Source organism: Cebus imitator, unplaced genomic scaffold (genome assembly GCF_001604975.1).
Source record: "Cebus imitator isolate Cc_AM_T3 unplaced genomic scaffold, Cebus_imitator-1.0 Scaffold2, whole genome shotgun sequence".
Classification (NCBI taxonomy): domain Eukaryota; kingdom Metazoa; phylum Chordata; class Mammalia; order Primates; family Cebidae; genus Cebus; species Cebus imitator.
Genome location: NW_016107317.1, coordinates 6,038,746 through 6,060,921, shown reverse-complemented (window position 1 = coordinate 6,060,921; position 22,176 = coordinate 6,038,746). Strand labels below are relative to the sequence as shown.

At 31.6% G+C, this 22,176-nt stretch overlaps 1 protein-coding gene across 1 annotated transcript in view; it reads right to left on the bottom strand.

Moving 5' to 3' along the window:
• The window catches only part of PIK3C2G (phosphatidylinositol-4-phosphate 3-kinase catalytic subunit type 2 gamma), a 395,898-nt gene that overhangs the window by 347,397 nt on the left and 26,325 nt on the right, over positions 1 to 22,176 (bottom strand). The window contains exons 3-5 of the mRNA XM_017528884.2: positions 19,516 to 19,598; positions 15,884 to 16,041; positions 13,229 to 13,343 (exon numbers count right to left, since the gene is read on the bottom strand). Of these exons, the coding sequence (XP_017384373.1) occupies positions 13,229 to 13,343; positions 15,884 to 16,041; positions 19,516 to 19,598 (356 nt within the window). The remainder of the gene's footprint in view (positions 1 to 13,228; positions 13,344 to 15,883; positions 16,042 to 19,515; positions 19,599 to 22,176) is intronic.

The window sequence follows — 22,176 nt, the reverse complement described above, 5'->3', positions numbered from 1 at the left end:
AAAAAGAAGTAACGTTTTTCATAAAATGGCTTTATTACATAAGAGAATTACAGACAAACTGTGGTTATTCAGACAGGTGTTTGGCAGTCAAAAATGAAAAAGCTAAGCTAGTCACTTTAAGGAAAACAATTTCAGAAATAATAATTTTGTAAAATTTGCATTTTCCACTATGAGCTTGCCAGTTTACCAATACATAAAGACTTTTCTGGTGAGATAAATGCTAATATTAAAGAATGTATTTTTTGATATTTTATAATAAAATATGGTAACATTTGGAAGATCTGCAGATTCCAGTGAACATATTTGTCTAAATGACAATCCATGATGTTTTAAATCTTGCATGGATAAAAGTTTATCAATAGGGCAAGACAGATCAATGGACTCTAAGTAACCTAGTATGAAAATTGTTGATGTGTTTTTATATTACACATTGTAACTAAATTGTAAAAGACTAATACTTGTTGATTTTGGTGTAGTATCAAAGAAAGATGTTCACAATTATTTGAAAAGACTACTATGCAAATCCATATTTGTGTGAGACTAAATTTTCTTTATATACTTCCGCTAAATCAACATAGTGCAACAGACTGAAGGGAAAAGCAGAGTGATTGTCAATGGTCTTAATTAAACCAAACATTTAAAAGATTTCTAAATACATAACAATGCTATGTTTCTTGCATATTATTTTTGTTTTGTAATATGTGGCTATTTTAAATAAAATATTTTATTTGAATTTATGTACAAGTTTATCAGTATTTTAAATTCAAATAATAAATGCATACTTTAAAATTTTCTCAATTATACCTTCCAACATGGTAAATATTCATAGACAAAGTCCACAAAAATTATTTTTTGAGTACTCAACAATTTATGAGTTTAAAGGGGTCTGAGACCAAAATGTTTAAGTGCTCTCCTAGAACGTACAATAAATTATGGGCCTTAATCATTCTGTTTTGAAAAGGAAATGAAGAGTGTTAATACAGCAAGTCAAGCAAGCAGAGATAGATAAAGGAGCCTCTAGTAGTTTCTTTTCTTTTCTTTTTTGTTTACTATATTTTAGAACTTTTTAAGTTATGTTAACCATTGATCTGTATTCTATAGGGCTTGTTTATTTTGTTGAAGTACATCTTTAAATTTTTTTTAGAGATAATTTATGGACATAAAATGTTTCTATTTCTGAAAATGTCTTCATTTTTACATTGTCCTTGATTTCTGGCTTATTGTTAGTTCTAGAATTCTAGGTCAAATTATTTTCATAAAATAATATGGTACTAGATTTATCAGTTAAGATTAAATCTCTACTGTTGTTTAAAGGACAATAGAGCTTCCAATAACCATCACACTTTCTAAGAACTGTGAACTACTCCTTTTATTACTATATGTGGCAAGACCACAATTTTGAATAGTTTATCTTTAATGATCTAAAGCTATGCTGTCTAGTATAGTCGTTAGTGAATACAAGCAGCTACTAATCAATTGTAATGAGGCTACTTTTAATTAAGATATGCTATAAGTATAACATACCCACTAGATTTTCAAAACTTGTCATGTTAAATAATGTGAAACATCTCAGTGATTTTCTTTGTTTTCATTACATGTTAAAATGGAAATATTTGAGGTATATTGAGTTAAAGAAATTGTAGTATTAAAATTTATTTCCACCTGTTTCTTTCTATATTTTTTTATTGTGGTTAGTAGAAAATTTAAAACTCTTACGTGGCCTACATGATAATTCTGTTGAACAGTGCTATCTAGAGAAAATGAAAAAGAGAGAAAAAGCATTAAATAATAGAACGAAGAGTGAAAATTTAATAGGTAAGTGCAATAAAAAATAAATTTTGAGGATCCTATATATGAGAAAGGATAAGAAAAAAAGGTTACCATACCAAGAGAAAGAGAAATGAAATGTGTGGTAAGATGGGTAGTGTGGAGAGAAGGGTTGGGCTCTAAGAACAGGCCACATTGGGAATTACAGTGCTTATAACATGAGCACAGGAAATATCCATTTAAGATTGTACACACCAGATGTTTTTCTCAGTTTGGTAACATTCCAAATATGAGCACTATATATGCTTTATTTACTAGTCATCTATAAAACTTCAGCTGTTAAATGAACTGAATGTCTATAATATAATAGAAAGTTTAGGTTTTTCTTCTCATATACAAAAAAATAAAACTTTCTGCACATTTATTTATTTATTCTGCACGTTTATTTATTTATTATCTCTATACTTGATCCAATCTATCTGCTAGTTACTATCTTAGGAACTATTATGTGTATACTTGTAGTTCAAAATGAACACTAAGAGATTGAATTCTTGCACACAATTACCCCTATTTCCTATTCCTAATAACCTTAACACCAAAAAAAATGATAGGTACTCAAATTTGTCTTATGAGCAAGAAAGCATCCTAAATAACATTCAAACTATGAATATTGATTCTCATTGCCCTGGCTGCTCCTTGTAAACTCACATTTAAGAGCAGTGCTCTTTCGTTGGAATAAATACATACTCTTGTTTTATATGATTTGAATTAAGTTAAAATGTTATTTATTCTACATGTAAGAAGTAGTCACAGAGGTGTATTGTGTAATATTAAGCTCATGTACAGAAAATAAACTATTTTACTTTGATTTTGTAAATATTGAAAACCAGGATTGCTGACAGCTTCTGAAGTTATTTCTTTTCTTTCTTTTCTTTTTTTTTTTTTTTTTAAATAATTCAGTCTCCATAAGGTATTTCTTTAAGAAAACTCAGTAACTAAGCAGGACTTAAAATACATGGGATAACTAAGTCTGAAATGTAAGGCAAATATAACAAAATATTAAAATAATAATAGTACTGTAGTACCGCACAGAGTATTTTCCAGATAGTTATGTGTCTGTGCACACATTTGACACATGTACACACATTTTGATTTGCCCCTTGAAAATTTCTACAGTGTTAAATTTGCCATATCCTTAATCTGAGTAAACTGGTCTTTGCAACCAATAAAATAACCCTGATTTTGTGCTCAAAGTGGTATTTGGAGCTGACTCAGCACAGATAGGGATCATTGATATGTTGTTTCAGTAAACCAGTGATCCTCAAGTTTATTATTATTTTGCCTTCAGGGGAACTATGAATAGGAAAAGTTAAACTTTATGACTTGGAGAGACAAGAATGGTTAAATTCTAAAACTAGGGCTTTTAGGCATGAGGTAGTTAGCAAAGGAGGGTCAAGCTTTTGAGCAAAAATCCTGTATGGGACATAAATGGATACCAACAGCTAATACTCAAGATGGAATTGGACCAAGGAGATCTGGAACTTTCTATTCAAACAGATTTTCTTAAGACTTCCCTCCAACCTATAAAATGGCAACTATCCCTAATGCCTCCTCACTTGAATATGATTATTTTTCTTCATACATATAGTACATATGCTTTTCTTAAATTTCAAAAAATTGAACATTCTGCAAAGAAGTTTTTTTCTAATCTGGAATTAAGTTTTATAACAATTCTCAAGTCTGCAATGCTGTCTTTACTAAGTTATGCAGTTACAAATGACAAATAGTAACATAACTATATAAATGACGTTACTAAAAAAGGCAGTGAAAAAAGCAACAACAACAACAACAACAACAATGGTGATACTGGAACTTTGTATCCTTCACAACAAAGATATATACTGAGCCCCGAGGAGCCCTTTTGGTGGGGCGTATAGTATGCAAAATTTATAATATAGTAATTAGACCTGGGATTAAAAAATGCTGAATTCATTCTATCCTAGGATTTTACTTTTTTTCCCACAAAATCTCCAGAGTAGAAACACCCTACTACAGACTTTACAAATACAAAACAATAAAGGAGTTATATTTTGTTTTATTAAGGAGATTAATAATTATTAATTATTTAATAATTATTTGAATTAATTACTTATTTGAAGTACTATGTAATTCAAAAATTCTCAAACTAATCACTTTATTTAGGAAAGGCAGAGCACTGGGTTATTTAAACTTTTATTAATTCAAACTTGGGAAGATTTAATAATTCTTAGCTTCTAAAGATAGACAATGCTTTTGAGTAACAAAAATAATGTGACAGCTGCATTTAGGTATTCTACATCTAGAAATAATGATATTAAATTATGTACCTACTTTCACATATAATTGGCCATGTTTTCTTGGAAAACTCATGCAACAGCTTTGAGAGTCCTTTGGCCAAGTTTATTCGTTAATGATGCTTGTGCAATTCAGCTCTTTAAAAATCTTGGGGCTGAAATATGCTATCATTTTTACAAATAGCTTTTAATAATAATAAACAAATTTTATTTAGCATAAGGTCTTTCTCTGATGTTTCACTCTCAAGCGAAGGTATATACAGAGTATCTACATATGGGGACATTTGTTCTAGTACAGAGTTGTTGAATTAAAATCAAATGCAAGTTGGTATGGTATGTTATTTTTCTGGTCGTTAGCTATTTCCTAAAGATGTAAACCACAGTTAATTACAGAATATTAGGGAAAGCACTATGAAGGAGATTAAGAAAGAAATTAAAGTCATCCAAGAAACTCTGATTGAATGATTTATTAACAGAGCACATTTTTTAATTGTGTGTGAGATAGCTCAAAGTTATGATATGTTTCCTTCTATCCACCCACATGGTTCTGTGATTTTACAAGTGGAGGAGTAGAGTTATGTAAAAGAGAAATGCACTTTATCTACTTTTTTCCTGAAAGTAGGTCATAAAAGTTGGAATTAATTTTAATATTTGAAGCCCTAGGCTGTAACAAATTTGCTGGAAGTAATCAATTCGTTCAAGTTTGCTAAGTGAAATCCTTAATTTCGCTGAGAAAAATAAGACTCTTTTCTTTCCCAGAAATATATACAATGTAGTTTTACTGCTAATGAGTGTAACCTGTTACTTAAAATTGTATATGTTAAGACTTAGTCTTTTCTTCACTGATAATTAATAGTTTTCTTTTTACCCTGAGTACAAGATGATTCCAATTTATAATCGTTTGTTTAATTAACAAATTTAATATAAATCAGACCAAGAGCCATGGCTCATGCCTATAATCCCAGCACTTTGGGAGGCTGAGGCAGGTGGATCACTTGAGGTCAGGCATTCGGGACCAGTCTGGCCAACATGCTCAAACCTCATCTCCACTAAAAATACAAAAATTAGCCAGGCATGGTGGCATGCACCTATAGTCCCAGCTACTCAGGAGGCTGAGGCAGGAGAATTGCTTGAACCCAGCAGGCGGAGGTTGCCGTGAGCCAAGATTGTGCCACTGCACTCTAGCCTGGGCAACAGAGTGAAGACTCCATCTAAAAAAAAAAAAAATATATATATATATATATATAAATTGTCATGAGATTAGAGTGTTTTTAAAAAACATTTTTTAAAATATTATTTTAGAATTTTAATTAAAAGGATTTAATTTTGTAAAAGGATTTTTGTACTCTAATAAAAGGAATGCATCATCTCTACTAGGAGAGTCCCAGAGAGAAAAACAAGACTCCCAAGTAGATAGGAAGATCTTTCAAATCAATGTCAGTGATGAATAAAGAGGTAAATAATATCTTCTTAATTTAATTTTAAAATATATAACAATTTCCAAGTAAAATTTTTAATTATTGTAGAATTTCCTTTTTCTTTATAAAAATTTATTTTCCGCACTCAATTCTAACATTCCTTGACAACTGTCAATTAAGTAATAAAATAATTGTTTTGTTCAAATCACATATATAAAATTTGACCATTCTGCAAGCAATTGGCCCAAGTAGAATTTTTAAGAAAGAATGTCTAGTATTTCCTCAGGGGGCACTTGTGGTTTACTACTGACAATGCAATCATTATTTATTCAGCAAAAGCTTTTAAGTACAGTAAATTTTGTTGTTTTACACAGAAGCTAATAAGAATTATTTTTAAGTTAAATTAGACAGTAAGATTTACATTAAGATTTTTGAGATAAGAAATTAGGCTGGGCACAGTGGCTCACGTCTGTAATCCCAGCACTTTGGGAGGCCGAGGCAAGAGTGGATCACCTGAAGTCAGGAGTTCGAGACCAGCCTGGCCAACATGGTGAAACCCCATCTCTACTAAAAATACAAAATTACTCGGGCATGGTGGCGCTTGCCTGTAATCCCAGCTACTCAGGAGGCTGAGGCAGGATAATAGCTTAGAACCCAGGAGATGGAGGTTGCAGTGAGCCAAGATCGCACCACTCAACTCCAGCCTGGGCGACAGAGCAAAACTCTGTCAAAAAAGAAAAAGAAAGAGAAAGAAAGAAAAAAAAGAAAGAAAGAAGAAAGAAAGAGAGAGAGAGAGAAAGAAAGAAAGAAAGAAAGAAAGAAAGAAAGAAAGAAAGAAAGAAAGAAAGAAAGGAAGGAAGGAAGGAAGGAACAAAGGAAGAAAGAAAAAAGGCAAGGCAAGGCAAAGGCAAGGGCAAGGGCAAGGGCAAGGGCAAGGGCAAGGGCAAAGGCAAAGGCAAAGCAAGGCAAGGCAAAGCGAAATTACTTAAATCACCTACCACAGCCTACCTCATCTATGTGCACCACTTGGGGGGGTCTAAGGGCAGGCCTCCTCTGGTCAGCACTGCCCCTTCACCCAGTGCCCAAGCCTAATGCCTGGGAACCTGGGAATTACCATACCTCATTTGCGACCCAGCCATGCATGCGCACCAACAGGAGACCTGACAAAAGACCTAGCCTGCCTGCCGCACAGCACCCAAATATAACCATGGGCTGGGAAACAATATATCCTGTCCATCACAGCCTTTTCTCCTATGTACCATTGGGGACAGCTCTGCCCTATCTAGTGCTACACCTCTCATGCCCAACTACACTGCCCAGGGCCCTGAGAATCATGCCACCCTATCTATGCCTGAACCACATGAATAAAACATCAGGATGCCTGTCAAAAGACCCATCAGGACCCAAGCATGCCAGCTGGGGACCTGGGGATTGAGCTGCTGGGCCTACTGCCTCTGGTGCACATGAACACCATCAGCAAGGAAATTCTCAGGATTAGATGGCTTTACTGCTGAATTTTATCAAACTTATAAGAAAGAACTAACACAAATTCTTTTCAAACTAGTCAAAAAAATTAAAGAGGGGGATTATTTTCCTAACTCATGCTACAAAACCAGCTTTACCCTGATACCAAAACCAGAAAAAGCCACAACAAAAGACAAACAAACAAACAACAAAAAAACCTACAGGTTAATTTTCTGATAATGAATATCAACATAAATATCCTAAAGAAAATATTAGCAAACTGAATCCAACTATACATTAAAAAGATAATACACTATGATGAAGTAAGATCCCAGGCACTCAAAGATGGTTCAACATATGCAAGTGAGTATACATGATAATCACAGCTACAAAATGAAGAGTAAAAACCAAATGCTCATCTCAATAGGCATATAAAAAGTATCTGATAAAACTGAACATTCTTGATAATAAAAACTCTCAACAAACTATGTATAAATATAACATACCTCAACATAATAATATGACAAATCCACCATTAATATCAAACGGAATGGAGAAAAGCTGAAATTCTTCTTTTCTTTAGGAATTAGAACAAGACAAAGTTGCCTACCTTTTGCATTTTTATTCAGCGTTATAATGGAAGTCCTACATACAACAATCAGGCAAAAGTAATAAAAGGCATCCAAACTGGAAAAGAGAAAATCAAGTTGTCCCTCTTTGCAGATGACAGGGTTTTTCTAATACATAGAGTGGATGATCAGAGTTCGGGGCCTTAACTTTCTCCTCCAAAGTAATGAGTGATGGCCCTCTGGTCCCACTATCTCTCTTAATCTGTCTTTTTCTCATTCGTTTATTGCCACTAAACATGGGGTACCCACAGGTGATGTAGGGCTGGTTCCCTACATGCAATCTTGAGCAAAAAGAACAAAGCTGCAGGCATCACACTACCTGAGTTCAAAACATATTACAAAGTTATAGTAACCAAAGCAAAATCGTATTGGCATGAAAACAAACACAGAGAGATTAATGGAACAGAATAAAAAACTCTAAAATAAATTTATTTATTTATAGCCTGCTGATTTTTGACAAAGATGCTGAGAACAAACCTTGGGGAAGAGACACCCTCTTTGATAAATGGCACTGAGAAATCCAAGTATTTATATGCAGAAGAATAAAACTAGATTCCTTTCATTGTATACAAAAATCAACTCAAAATGCATTAAAGACTTAAACCTAAATCCTAAAATTATAGAACTTCTAGAAGAAAGCATATGATAACTACTCCAAAACATTTGTGTAGGCAAGTTTTGTATGGCTAAGACCTCAAAATCACAGGCAACAAAAACAAAAATACACAAATAGGACTATATTAAACTAAAAACCTCCTGCATAGCAAACAAAACAATCGAAAGAGTAAAGAGACAATTTGTTTACTGGGAGAAAATATTTGCAAACTTTTGTTAATCTAACAAGGACTATTATATAGAATATAAAAGAAACTTAAACAACTCAACAGCAAGCAAACAAAAAACGAACAAACTAATTCCATTAAAAAGTGGGCAAGCAATCTGAATAGACCTTTCTCAACAGAAGACATGTAAGCATACAAATGGCCAAGAAGTGTGTAAAAAATGTTCATCATCGCTAGTCATCAGAGCAGTGCAAATCAAAACAACAATGAGATATTGTTTTACCCCTATTAGAATAGCTGTTATAAAAATAAATAACAAATGCTGGCAAGGATGCAGAGAAAGGGAGCTCTTATACACTGTTGGTGGGAATGTAAATTACTGCAACCATTATGGAAAACAGTATGGGGATTTTGCAAAAGACTAAAAATAGAACTATCATGCAATTCAGGAATCCTACTAATGGGTATTTATCCAAAAGAAAGTAAATTAATATACCAAAGGGATATCTGCACCTCCATGTTTATTGTAATACTATTCACATTTGCCAATATATGGAATCAACCTAAGTATTCATCAAGGAATAAATAAATTTAAAAAATGTGGTATATATACACAATGGAATACTGTTCAGTTATTTAAAAAGAATGAAATGCTGTCATTTGCAGCAACAAGGATGGAACTAGAGACCCTTATGTTAAATAAAACAAGCCAAAATATTCTATATTCTTACTCATATGTGGGAGCTAAAAATGGTTATCTCATGGAGTTAGAGTATAGAATGGTAGTTATAAGAAGCTGGGAAAAATGTGGGATGGGGATAGGATGAAGAGAGGTGGGTTAATATATATAAACATATAGTTAGATAGAATGAATCAGTTCTAGCATTTTGGAGCACAGTAGTTTGGCTACAGTTAACAATTTATTGCATATTCAAAAAAGCTAGAAGATTTAAAATGTTCCTACTACAAAGAGATGATAAATGTTCAAGGTGGTGGATAGTCTAAATATCCTGGCTTGATCATTATACATTCTGTGTAGATATTCAAATATCACATGTACCTCATGAATATTTACCATGTATCAATATGAAAATAAATAATAAAAAAACTCACAACTGTAGAGAAAAAAAACACAGGAGTGATTTTTTTGGTTGAGATTGAGAAACAGAAAAACCTCCTCTCCTAGTAGATATTTCACTTTAGAGTAATAAGAGATAAAGGCTGGGTGCGGTGGCTCATGCCTGTAATCCCAGCACTTTGGGAGGCCGAGGTGGGTGGATCACAAGGTCAGGAGTTCAAGGCCAGCCTGGCCAAGGTGGTGAAACCCTGTCTCTACTAAAAATACAAAAATTAGCCTGGCTCAGGTGCCTATAATCCCAGCTACTTGGCAGATTGAGGCAGGAGAATCATTTGAACCCAGAGGCAGGGGTTGCAGTGAGCCAAGATCCCACACTGCACTCTAGCCTGGGCGACAAAGCAAGACTCTGTTCAACAACAACAACAACAAAAGAGATAAAATTATGAAGAAGCATTATACTTCATATAGTATCAATATATTTATGAAGAAAAATACCATGTAAGATGGTTACAAGTATAGATGAAGGTGCAATTGTTACTCCCTGTAGAAAAGAGAGAGGCAGGGACAGTCTAGGAAATAGCAGTTTCATTTTCTAGGACTAGTTTCATTTTCCAGGACTTCATATCTGTGCTACATTCAATGGGAAATAAAAGATATAGTTCCTGTCCTTGAGCTCACTGGAAAAGCTGACTGGGATCAAGTTACTGGAAAAGAGCATAGAAAATGGGATTACCAAGGACTCCTTTCTCCATGTTAATTAAATAGGAGTTGAAGAACAGGAACTTGATGACAAATTTAAATATTTTTTGAATGAAACAGATGATTTCTTTTCTTCTATTATTTCTCATATTGCTGATAATTTTGCATTAAGTTTCCATGAGCCGCTCACAAAATTGATAGTTTCTGTTCTGATTCTTTAATTTGCTCTGTGTTCATTGTATATTGTCTTATTTAAAATCAGACAGGGAAAGTGAGAGTAAGAAAGCCAGAGAGAGAAAATGAAAGGGAGAATGAGCATGAGTGAGTCATGGGATATTTTGAGAGGAAAAACTTTTATGATACTACATTAAAATGAATGTTAAATAAGTTTCAAAAATAGTATAGTTGATGTATGAAAAAGAAATTTTGCTTTTCTAGGATAGTTGTCTTTCTGAATGTTGCAATATTACAAAGTATAAACATCTTTATTACTTTGTTGATTAGATCTAGTTTTTATACCATGTACTGTTTTGGAAAAGAGGATTTTTTTTTTTTTTTAATTATTGGGGACTCTAAGTTCTTAACTCATTACAATCCTTGGCTTCTAATATCTCACTACTTGAAATGTAGACTGTAGACCAGCAGCCTAGCTCTCACCAGATGCTTGTTAGAAATGGAGAGCCTCAAGCCCCACCCAGACCAACTGAAATCAGAATTCTTTTACTAACAAGACCCTCAGGTAACAATTTAAAGTTTGAGAATATTGGGTTAATATCAGAATAATTGTAAATATATGCGAAATTTATATATGTGTTATATGGGTTCATAGTCATATTATTTACATTTCCCCCTTTTCAAGATTTTATGTATTGCTTTGCTAACCCTAAAAAATAGAGGGTCTTAACTAATATACCAATATAACACAGCTATGTTGGTAGTCATATGTTTCATGATCTATTTGACCATTATTTTGGAATATTATCAGAAAATTAGTATTTTTCCCAGCCAAATGCTCCAAATGAAGTGCAGTGATATAAGTTTTAGAGTCTAACTTTTTACTCATTGCACTGTTAACTTATTGCACACTACCTCTGTTCTCTGTATAAAGAATTTTATGAACAAATTTCCAAGTCTTTAAGGACATATTTTTTAGACAAATTACATAGGAATACACTAAAAATAATATTTGAATAAATATATATTTCTTTAGATACTAGAAAAAACTGTAATAAATATTCTGCACATTAAAATAAGTTGTATCAATACAAATAGGCTCTTACTCTTAAATAATATGCAAATCCTTGATATACACAAATGTTTCAATGTCCATTAGGAAATAAATGACTATATTTAACCTATATTAATATTTGGCAGCTTTCCTATCTTAATAAAACCCAATTAAAGAAATTTTAATATGATTAAATGACTGAAAAAACTAAAATATTAAATATTGAGCCATCTGTTTATGAATAATTTACCTATTTAAAGCAGTAATTAAATTAAGGTGTGTAAATTTTCTCCACATTATACTTTTCCAAATTTCTATGTCTTTAATACAATTGCATTATGGGTGATGTTTCCTACTGCTGAAACTTAATGCAAATATTTGGCAATGTTTTGTTCCTTGGATCTAATGTTTTGGCATCAAGAAAAGTCCAGATGTACATTTTGAAAACTGCACATCCAAAAGGTAAGTTTTAATGAGTAATCAATATAAGGTTAAATTTATTAAAATATTTTCCTGTGCTCATAGGATTTACTGTCAAAATCTTATGTTGGGAGAGGGTAGCAGACTAGTAATTGGGTGTGTTAATAAGTTCAAATAAAAAAAGGAAAAAGGGGAATATCTGTGAGCTTAGTGCAACAAAACATACGCAAGTTCTTATAAATATTTATTTTGATTATTTAATATAAAGTAATAATTACATTTATTAGTATTTAATGTAAAATAATTATAACAATGTTATTGAGACATTTTAATATATATTGTTATTAAAATAATAATAGTAAAATATTTTTCCCACATAACAGAAAATAATTAGTCTTAAAAGCCATTGACAGTTAACATTGCACAATAAATAACTGGATTTACTAATAAGAATATCATCAAATTTACTGAACTACCCAAAAGATAATTTCTAACACATTCATGATGGAACAATAATGACAGTGACAATGGGAATTTCTAAAGAAATACATTTTTACTTCCAATTAGATGGTTTTCAATCTTTAGATACTTGTAGAGATGCAAAGAGGTTATATAAATGGGAATCCACTGTATTAAACATTTTAGTCTTTAATACTTTACTGTTTAGAATAACTATCCAGTACCAGCAAATAAGTATTTCTTTTTTAAAGCTGTATTATTTGTTCAAGGTTAGTCTCTGAGAATTTCAGGCAAATGGTTGTTTAGGTAAACTAAAAGATGTTTTTTTTTTTTTTAAATCAAGTAAGTATTTGAAGTTGATATACATGAGAACATGTTTTTCCAATTGTTTTTAATAAACTACCTTAATAGAGAAATGGTGTTTTAGAGCTTAACGCTTCTATTAAAAAAAGTTATAATGCTTACATTTAAGGTCCCTGTGATTTTTTTAAAAAATCCGTATTTAATCAACATGCAAGTATTATTCTAAAAAAATAATTACATATCACCAAAGAATTTATTTACTTAACTGTGATTAGTTCTAATAAGCTTTATTACAGGTAGGATGAGCTACTTGTCCTAGTTTGGGACTTTAGTGGTTTCAAAGCTGAAATTCCCACATCCTGAGAGCTACCTCAATCCTAAGCAAACTGAGATGGTTGGTCACCCTACTCACAGATCATTTAAATATTTGTTTTCATAAACAGTCATAATATAAAATAAAATCAAGAATAAAATTGTTAATATGATTTAGAAAATTTCAAATTTACTGCAAAGGGGGTAAAATCGATTTAATTATGCTGATTATGACTATAATGTTTGTGTAAAGTCTGTTTAAAACAAAACCAAAAACAAGTGGTAACTTAATATTTACAGATTGTAATAATAATCAAAATTTTAAAAAACACTTACTTTTGTAAAAATTCTTCAGAGCCACATATATTTAAAATATGATCCTTGGGAAGTAGCTGGTCATTTGTACAAAAATGCAGAATTTCTGTAATTAGGTCTTTGACAAGATAATTAGCTAGACAAAGAGGAATAATAAAAGTCAAAAAAAGTGTATCATATACTACAAAAAGTTTTTGAGCATAAAATATGACCAACACATTATGAAGGATTGTAACTGTCTAGCTTCATCAAGGGGAATTAAAGTGAGATTCATCTCATTTATTAGTCTGGTTAGATTTAAAGATATTTTGGAAAAATTTGTTTGTGATTTCTTTGATCAGTTCTGTTTTTATGTAATATAGCAAAGCTAGGTATAGTGTGTCTCATGTTAAAGCCCTTGGTAAACTGTAGTTCCGCAGAGAAGATAATCTACTGCAGTTTCCTTTAGGGACTTGGGAAATACACTCAGGGACTTGGATATAGCCAGGCAAAGGTTCCAGGGGGTGTTTTATTCTTTCCATTTTCAACTTAAGTGAGACATATTGCTCCTTCTAAGGGTATCGGCATGATAAAAGGATTCTGAATTATCTGGAATAAATATTTTCAGAGCATTTAAACTAGTTAATATTTATATTTATGCCATGATATTAAGATAATTCTGTAATGATTGAGATGTTCTTATCAATGTTCTGTCACTAGACATGAAAATAATGTAGATTTCCCATTTTTTAGTTGATTTATGTTAACAAGTTATTTCACTTTTTTGACCTAGTTTCTTCATCTGTGAAATAGGCTTTATAATAGCATGATTGATTTCCTTCAAGAATCTGGTGCAAGACTCTAAAAAAAAAAAAAAAAAAAGACAAATGTGATCAGTAAATTTAAAAATGTTATGCAGGTCATATTCACTCTAGGATATAATGCTAGTATTAATATTAATAGCTATATTTTCCTGAGCAATTATTATGCTCTTTACATGTAATTTCTTGATTATTGTACCTATTATATAGGTATTATATCCCAAAGCTCAAAGATGAATTGACTGATTTTCAGGGAAGCTATGCAATTTTGTAGAGACTATACAGTTAGCTTTAAGTGCCACACTTAAACAATATATGTTTACTCCAAAGGCTGTGCCCTTAGTGTCTCGACAGTTGGTTGTTCTCTAGACTCTAAACAAAATCTGTCAGACTCCAAAGTCACTGTTGGGTCTTCTTCCTGTCCCACGTAGTAATTACTCAAGGTTTTATCTTGGACAGCTATATTACAGACACTTAAATGAATATCTACATTCCTTCTCCACTTTTCCTTTGGAACTCAAAATGTAGACATGCTATACAGTGAAGTCATTTGTCTTGTCATGTTCACATACCATAATCTCCTCTTTTAAACTCTTACATGAACATGCTATTTAACAGTGGCCAGCAACTGAAGACAACATGATCCAACCTGCCATCTCTCTGATTGGATCAAGGTGCAGCACCATTGATCTTGGCTGAATGATAAGAATTTTGCTCTTAGGAACCGGGAGTTGGATCCCATAGAGATACTGAACTATTGATAGCTAGCCGGATAGCTTGGCTTCCCACTTGTTTTGGATAAGCAAAGGAAATGAGTGACTAGAGAGCGAGAGAGATATAGGAAGTAATTATATGAAGAAATGAAATAAGATGCACACAGGAATTTAGGGCTGCTTGATTATTGCTGTTTTTCATATATTCTTAATTGTTTGCCAAAATTCTTATACTTAAATTCTATAATAAATCCCTGTATTCTTTAAAAACATTTTTTTCTGCTTAAGCTATCAGGAATTGATTTATTTTCTTTTCAAACCAAGAGGGTCTTAACTAATATGCCAATAGAACCCTGCTATGTCTGTAGTCATCTGCATTAGTGTAGAGCCTTGAATAGAGTAAGAAAGAAGCACAATAATAACAATAATTAATAAATAAAAGAAAATATTTAATGGATTATTATGTGTCAGGAAATAGTTCCCTGCTGATATGTAGAAACTCACTTATTAGCAACCTAAGTGTTTAAAGAACAAATACTATTTTACAAAACAATGGACTGTAATAATAAAATAAGACACTAAATAACTTTACATATATTCTAAAACTTTAGAAAAGTAAAAATCATTAGGCGAATTTGATAACATATAAATTCCTGGGTTTCACCCACAGAGACTGAATCAGTAGGTTTGCTAATTCTGATGCAGGTAAGTTATACTGTGCTATTATATTCCACACCCTGGAAATAGAGATTCTGTGTAACCATGTCTATTCTACCTCACAATTTACTTATGGTTCAATGAAATACTTCTTCCTAATAGATAGAAACAGCCATTTTTACTTAAATACCATCTTTATCTAGAACCTTTTTGAAATTCAGTTGTTTAATGTATTAAAAACTTGCTATACTTGCTATTAATCATTTTATACTAGGAAGATAAAATATTGTGGGGTGAGCTATGTGAAGATAATTCTTTAAGAAAATAGTTCTGCTTTCCTCCCTTAAATATTACCAAAAGGCTTTCTGATGTTTTCTTCTTAATTGACTTCAAAGAAAAGCAGTAGCTAATATTATTTTTTTAATAATTTGAGACTTTGAATTCAAGGCTACTTAGCCAATACCAGCTTTGTGTAGATTTGTCTACTTATTTGGCAGATTGCTTACCATATGGCATAAAATGAAGTGGTTGTGTTGAGCTATCAGTAAAAATACGTATATTAAACTTGGTTTTAGAAAAGAGCTGATACGGAAATGCTGTAGTAGTGCTCCAAATCTTCCCAGAGTTGAAATTAACGTCAGCTGCATGATATCTTTCTCTGATTCTGAAAAATATATGTGAAGACAAATACTTAGGACAAGATCTGCAAGATACAGTTTAAAACATATTGCCTATAATAAAATTATAAGAAACTTCATGTAGCGTTGTGCTGTGAAAGATTTAAAACCTGAAAGCAATTAATAATTGATTTGTGGTGTAGTGCATTTAGCTAGGTAGATTGGTAGAGATTGCACTTATACCAAAAAAGAAAGTGTAAAGGACTGTTCCTTAGGCTTTCCCAGGAGCATCTCATTTGAAATAATTAAGAATTCATTGTCATAACATAAAACGTGAGGATTCACTCTGAATATTATTGCTTGCTTCATTTACATTGTTTTTGATATCAGAGTTCTTCCTTTTGGAGTTCTTTCACGCCTAATTTTGTCAAGCTGCAAGTCACTCATTTCGATTTAGAAATTTTGGTAAATACATTCTCTTGTTCCTGTCAAGTTTGTTAACACTATTCTTGTCTGTACATTTTCTTTAAAATTTTTGGATACTACACAACTACTTGAATTTTACACAAATATTGGAGCCTAAAAGTAATTCTATATTCTGAACAATTACTTACACATAAATGTGTCAAAGAATTGCAAAACAGCTTATCCTTGGAGCCAGAAGCCTTGACTTTGAATCCTGGCAATCTCATTCAGTAATGTTATGGTCAGAGTCAAGTTATTTGACTAGTTTCTTTGCACAGCTGAAGATATTAATATCTACCTCAAAGGTTTACCATGATAATTACAATAGAAAAGACATGTAAAAGATTTACAGATGTAAAGCAATATACACATGTAAAGTAGAATATAACATGAAGATATTTTCAAGTAGATATTTAAAATGCTTCTGAGGGCAATATGAAATTTTGGGGTCTTTTTTTTTAATGTTAACTATGCTGACATCTAAACTTAATGGTTCTCTTCTTAAACTGCGGAAACTGCAGTTACTTTTCCACCAACCTAATAGCTATTTGTTTAACACTAAAACTTTATTCCATGGAAACATCTCCTCCATGAGAAGCCTGGCAAATGGGTAATTAAAAACACATTCACCCAATGGCCTGGCATGCATCTGTATCCACTTGCGTTCTGGCTCCCATCTCCTTAGTTTCTGATTCAGTAGATCTGTGGAGGGTACCCCAACCTGGCCTTACTAACAGTTTCCCAAGTAAGCTGCTGGTGTTGCTGCTCTGGAACTGCAGTTTGAGAACCACTGCTCAGAATAAGGACATGGGCTACTCCTCATTGTTATACTCTAACACAAAGGTCTAGAGTCCGGTTAGGGACAGAGGAGCTTTATGAATTAGCATTTACCATGTAATAAGACACTTCTCAATGCATCCATGATTTCACCTTCTACCGTTTTAATAAATTAAAATACAAATTCATGATTCATTTTCTCCTAAACTTTTGCTGAGCATCTACCATAAGCCAGAAACTGCTGTCATATGCTATGATGTTATCATATTTGTTACAAGAATATGGCATATTTTTGAAAGATGTGGCTTTAAAGTATGTTACAATGAGTAATCAAAGTTTTGGAGAACCTCTTTTGAAACAGCTCTCAAATTCTATTTGATCTTTTGAATTAAGAGTGCTTACCACATAGTAGATCCTCAAACATACTTACTGTTTTGTAAATATCCTGTTGTATACAAAATAATTATGCATGCATGCATTTAGTCATTTTGTGAATATTTGCCAACAAAAAAAATTGTTGAAAACAAGGAAAGAGTGTGTGAATATAACTTATGACTTCTTTTCACTATGCTAACGTTATTGTTTGGTGTATGTTTTAACTTTCATGACTATTATAAAATAAACTATTTAGAAAAATTATATTAAAGAACTTGGAAAATGTACTATAAGCTACTGGAAAATCATCACATAAAGTATTTTGATGTCACTACTGCATCCACAAGAATATTTTACGTAAGAATATGAAATTGTGTTTTGAAAAAAAAGGTTGCTGGAGGAGCTAATAATGTGTTCTGTGAGTAAAGTTATACAGAAGAGTGATATCTTAAAGTATTAAGAAAGTTATTTTAGGTCTAAAAATTAACCATATTTTAGACTTAAAGTAGCAAGTTTCTAGCTTCGCTTATCATTTTTTTTTATAGTGAGTAGCTTATTCCTGAAAGAGAAAATATTGACAACATTAAAGATCCTAATTTAGGAATCCTAAGTACTATTTACATTTTTTTGCCATAAACTAGAGCAGGAAACTAATTAAAGATTGAACATTTTCATGAACTTGAAGTGATTTGTTGTGTATCTTTGTATGTAAGCCTTTCAATCCTTCTTATGGTTATAGGTTTTATGAGGCAGGGACCTTGCTTGTTTGTTTGTTTATTTTAAATTTGAATATCTCTCATGCATGAGCTAGTTATAGACAATGAAATAGACTTTAATGATTAAATAAATGATTCAAATATTTAATTTCAAATAATCTTTTGGTAGAAAGTGAAAGCTTATAAAAATGTATAGTTATTATATTTCAAACAACAGTCAAAACTGAATTAAAACTAAGGAATTAAAATATGAACGCATGAGTTTTTATTTTTTTCATTTTTTTATTTTTTGAGATGCAGCTCACCACACTTGGCCTTTTTTTCTTCTTTTTTGGAACAGGGTCTCATTCTGTTGCCCTGGCTGGAGTGCAGTGGTGTGAATTTAGCTCATTGCAAGCTCCACATCCCAAGTTCAAGCAGTTCTGCCTCAGCCTCCCAAGTATCTGGGGTTACAGGTGCACGCCACCACACCTGGTATATATATATACACACATATATATGTGTGTGTGTATATATATATATATATATATACATACACACATATATATGTGTGTATATATATACATATATATATGTGTGTGTGTGTGTGTGTGTATGTGTGTGTGTGTGTGTGTGTATATTTATAAAAGTGGAGAGACCTTCCCTCTACTAAAAATGCTATATATATATATTTAGATTAGCAAAATATCAGTGCTTTTATTTTGGAATATCCACTAGTGATCAAATTCATTTTTCAATGAATTAACACACATGCATTTATTTAATATTTAGCCAATCCACTCAAGATAAGAGTGAACTATAATAAGTCTAAATAGACTATCCCAGGTAGGGAGAATAAATATGTGTTAATTTGGGGCTTAGCAAGAGGAGTTAGTCACTTATGTCATTAAAGAAAACTAATAATTCACTTCAAACCAAACCACCAACAGACAACAAGTACAGGTTTGAATTTATAAAAACATTTAACTTTAACCAGCTTTTCAAGAGAAAAGCATCTATTTGACTGTCAACAACAAAAACATTAACGGAACTTGATTAATGAACTAATTTGTGAAAAATTTCTATTTTTTAGTGTGTTCTGAAATTACATGACTTTTATATACAAAATTAATCAGTTCAGGGATGTCAAAATACAAAAATTTATTTAGGCACAAAAATTTCAAAGTTTAATGAAATAGCAATACTCACTTTTTTACTTTGTTGCAGAAAGAGGCCAGACTCATATTACTGCCTTGAGGTACTTCCACTAGCTGAATGGAACAACCTATTGACTTAAAATAAAAACTACTAAATTAATCTAAGTTGGTGAAGAGAAAATATTAATATCATTCTACAATTTTATCCTGCTTTGAAGTTTAATTCATGTTTCATTTTAAATTTTTTTAGATTTTTAAAAATTGAAGTAATATTTACACATAGAAAAAAATGTGTAGATCTTAAGCATATAATTTGAGTTTTGTGGAAGGCATAAAACTATGCTATCAATACCCCAATGACAATATAGAATATTTCTTTCATTTTAGAAAACGTCACCATTTATTAAATCTGCATATTTATTTGATAACTACTGCTATTCAGATTTCTATCAACACAAACAAGGTATATGTGTTCTTTTGTTTCTGGCTTCTTTCACATAATGATACACATATTTTAAAATTATTCCTGCTATCACACATATCAATAGCTTGTCACTGTTATTGCTGACTAGCAGTATTCCACTGTGTAACTGTTCCACAATTTGTTTAGTCATCTTCCTGTTAATGAACATCTGGATTGTTTTTAGCTTTTTGTTATTTTAAATAAAACCATTAATGCTCACATACAAGTAATTATGTGAATGTATGCTTCATTTATTGGGAATATATGCATGAATAGCTTGGTAATGCATGCATGAAAGGCTTGGGAATAAACAAATGAATAGCTTGGTCAGAGAGTGCATGTAGGATTAAATAAACCATTTTTGCCTTATGCATTTTAAAACTCTGCTATTAGGTACATACATATTTCAATTTATTATCTCTTCCTGATTGACCATTTTAGCATTACAAATGACCCCTTGTTTCTCTAATAGTACTCAGCCGTGGAATATACTTTTTCTGATATTAATAATCATATTTTTGTTCTGGTTGAATGTTAAATCTTTTTGTTTCTTTTACTTTCAACCTATCTCTGCCTTTGTTTCCTAATATTGTCCCTTATAGACAGTAACTGAGTCATTTCTTTTTAATCTCATTTGTCAATTTCTGCCTTTTGTTTGGAATGTTTATTTTATTTACATTTAGTATATTTATGGAAATTGTTAGATTTAAGACAGTCTTATTTATATTTGTTTCTATTTATCTTTTCTGTTTTATTCTGTTCTGTTATTTCTCCTGACATTTTAATTTAATTTTATTCCTCTGCTGTATTTTTAGATTTTATTCTTTGTAGTTTTTAAAATATATAATTCATGGTACTAGCTCTAGGAATTACAATGTACATCCTTAATATATCTCAGTTTACTTACTATTGTACCATTGTATTTAACATGTAAGAATTTACAATAGCAAAATAACATTTAACCCCCTTCCACCCACTGTCATTATTGTCAAATAGGTTTTACCTGCATACACAATAAATCCTACAATAACATGCTATTATATCCCTTTAGTTCATTGTCTTTCAAAAAATTTAAGGTAGTCATTTGTATTATTTAACATATTTACTATTTCTATCATTCTTCACCCTTTCCTAGATTCCATCTGGTGTCCTTTTCTTTGTACCTGAAGTAGTTAATTTGGCATTTCTCATGTGTCTCCTAGCTGACTAATTTCTTTCAACATTTGCTCATAGTAATGTACTTATTTTGTTTTTGGTTTTGAAACTTATACTCAATGGATATAGAAGTATGTTTCATTTTCTTTTAAAGAATTTTAAAAAGTCATTCTATTGTCTCTGGCTTCCATTGTTTCCAGTGAGAAGTTTGCTTTCATTCAGATTCTTGTTCCACTGTGTGAAATCTTTTCTTCCCTTTTTGCCCCCTTCCATAATTTTCTCTTTTGGTTTTTAGATGTTTCAGTACAAAATGACTACATGTAGCTGACTTCATATTTATTCCGCTTGGGTTGTGGTGAGCTTCTTAGACCTATAATTTGATATTTTCTGTCAAATTTGAGTAATTTCTTGACCATTATTTATTCAAATTAATTTTGCTCTCTATTTTTCTTTCCTTCTATTAGCATTCCAATTGTCCACATATTATGTTTCTTGTCTCATAAGTCTCTGAATCCCTGCTCATTTTTATATGATCCCTGTGTTTTCTCTACTTCAATTTGGATAACTTCTGTTTTGCTTTCAAATTATTATTTTTCTTCTATTCTTTCCTATCTGTGGTTCAGCACAAAGAGTAACATTTTATTGCAAAATTTTGTTTTCAGCACTGGACTTGGTCTTTGTTTTTGATTGTTTGTTTTCTTGTTGTTTCTATTTTCCTGCTGAGATCATCATTGAGCTAGCCATTATAAACATCTTTATCTACTTGAACATACTTTCAATAACCAACTTAAAGTCCCCGTGTTAATTCCAACATCTGGATTATCTCAGAGGCTCTTTTGACTGATAGGGTTATTTTCTTGAGCCTGAGACAAAATTCCCTGCTTCTTTCTATAACTATGTATTTTTATTTTTATGTTGAATATTGTAGATGGCACTTTATAAATTATAATTAATTTTTTTTCCTTTGTCAGGCAGTTAAAATCCTTCCTGTCTTATTTGCTTTATTATTATTCTTTTTGTTTGTTAGACCACATCTATTTTGGTTGATGTAGCATTCATTTTAGAGCACAAGTTTTACTCTTAAGACATGGCTTT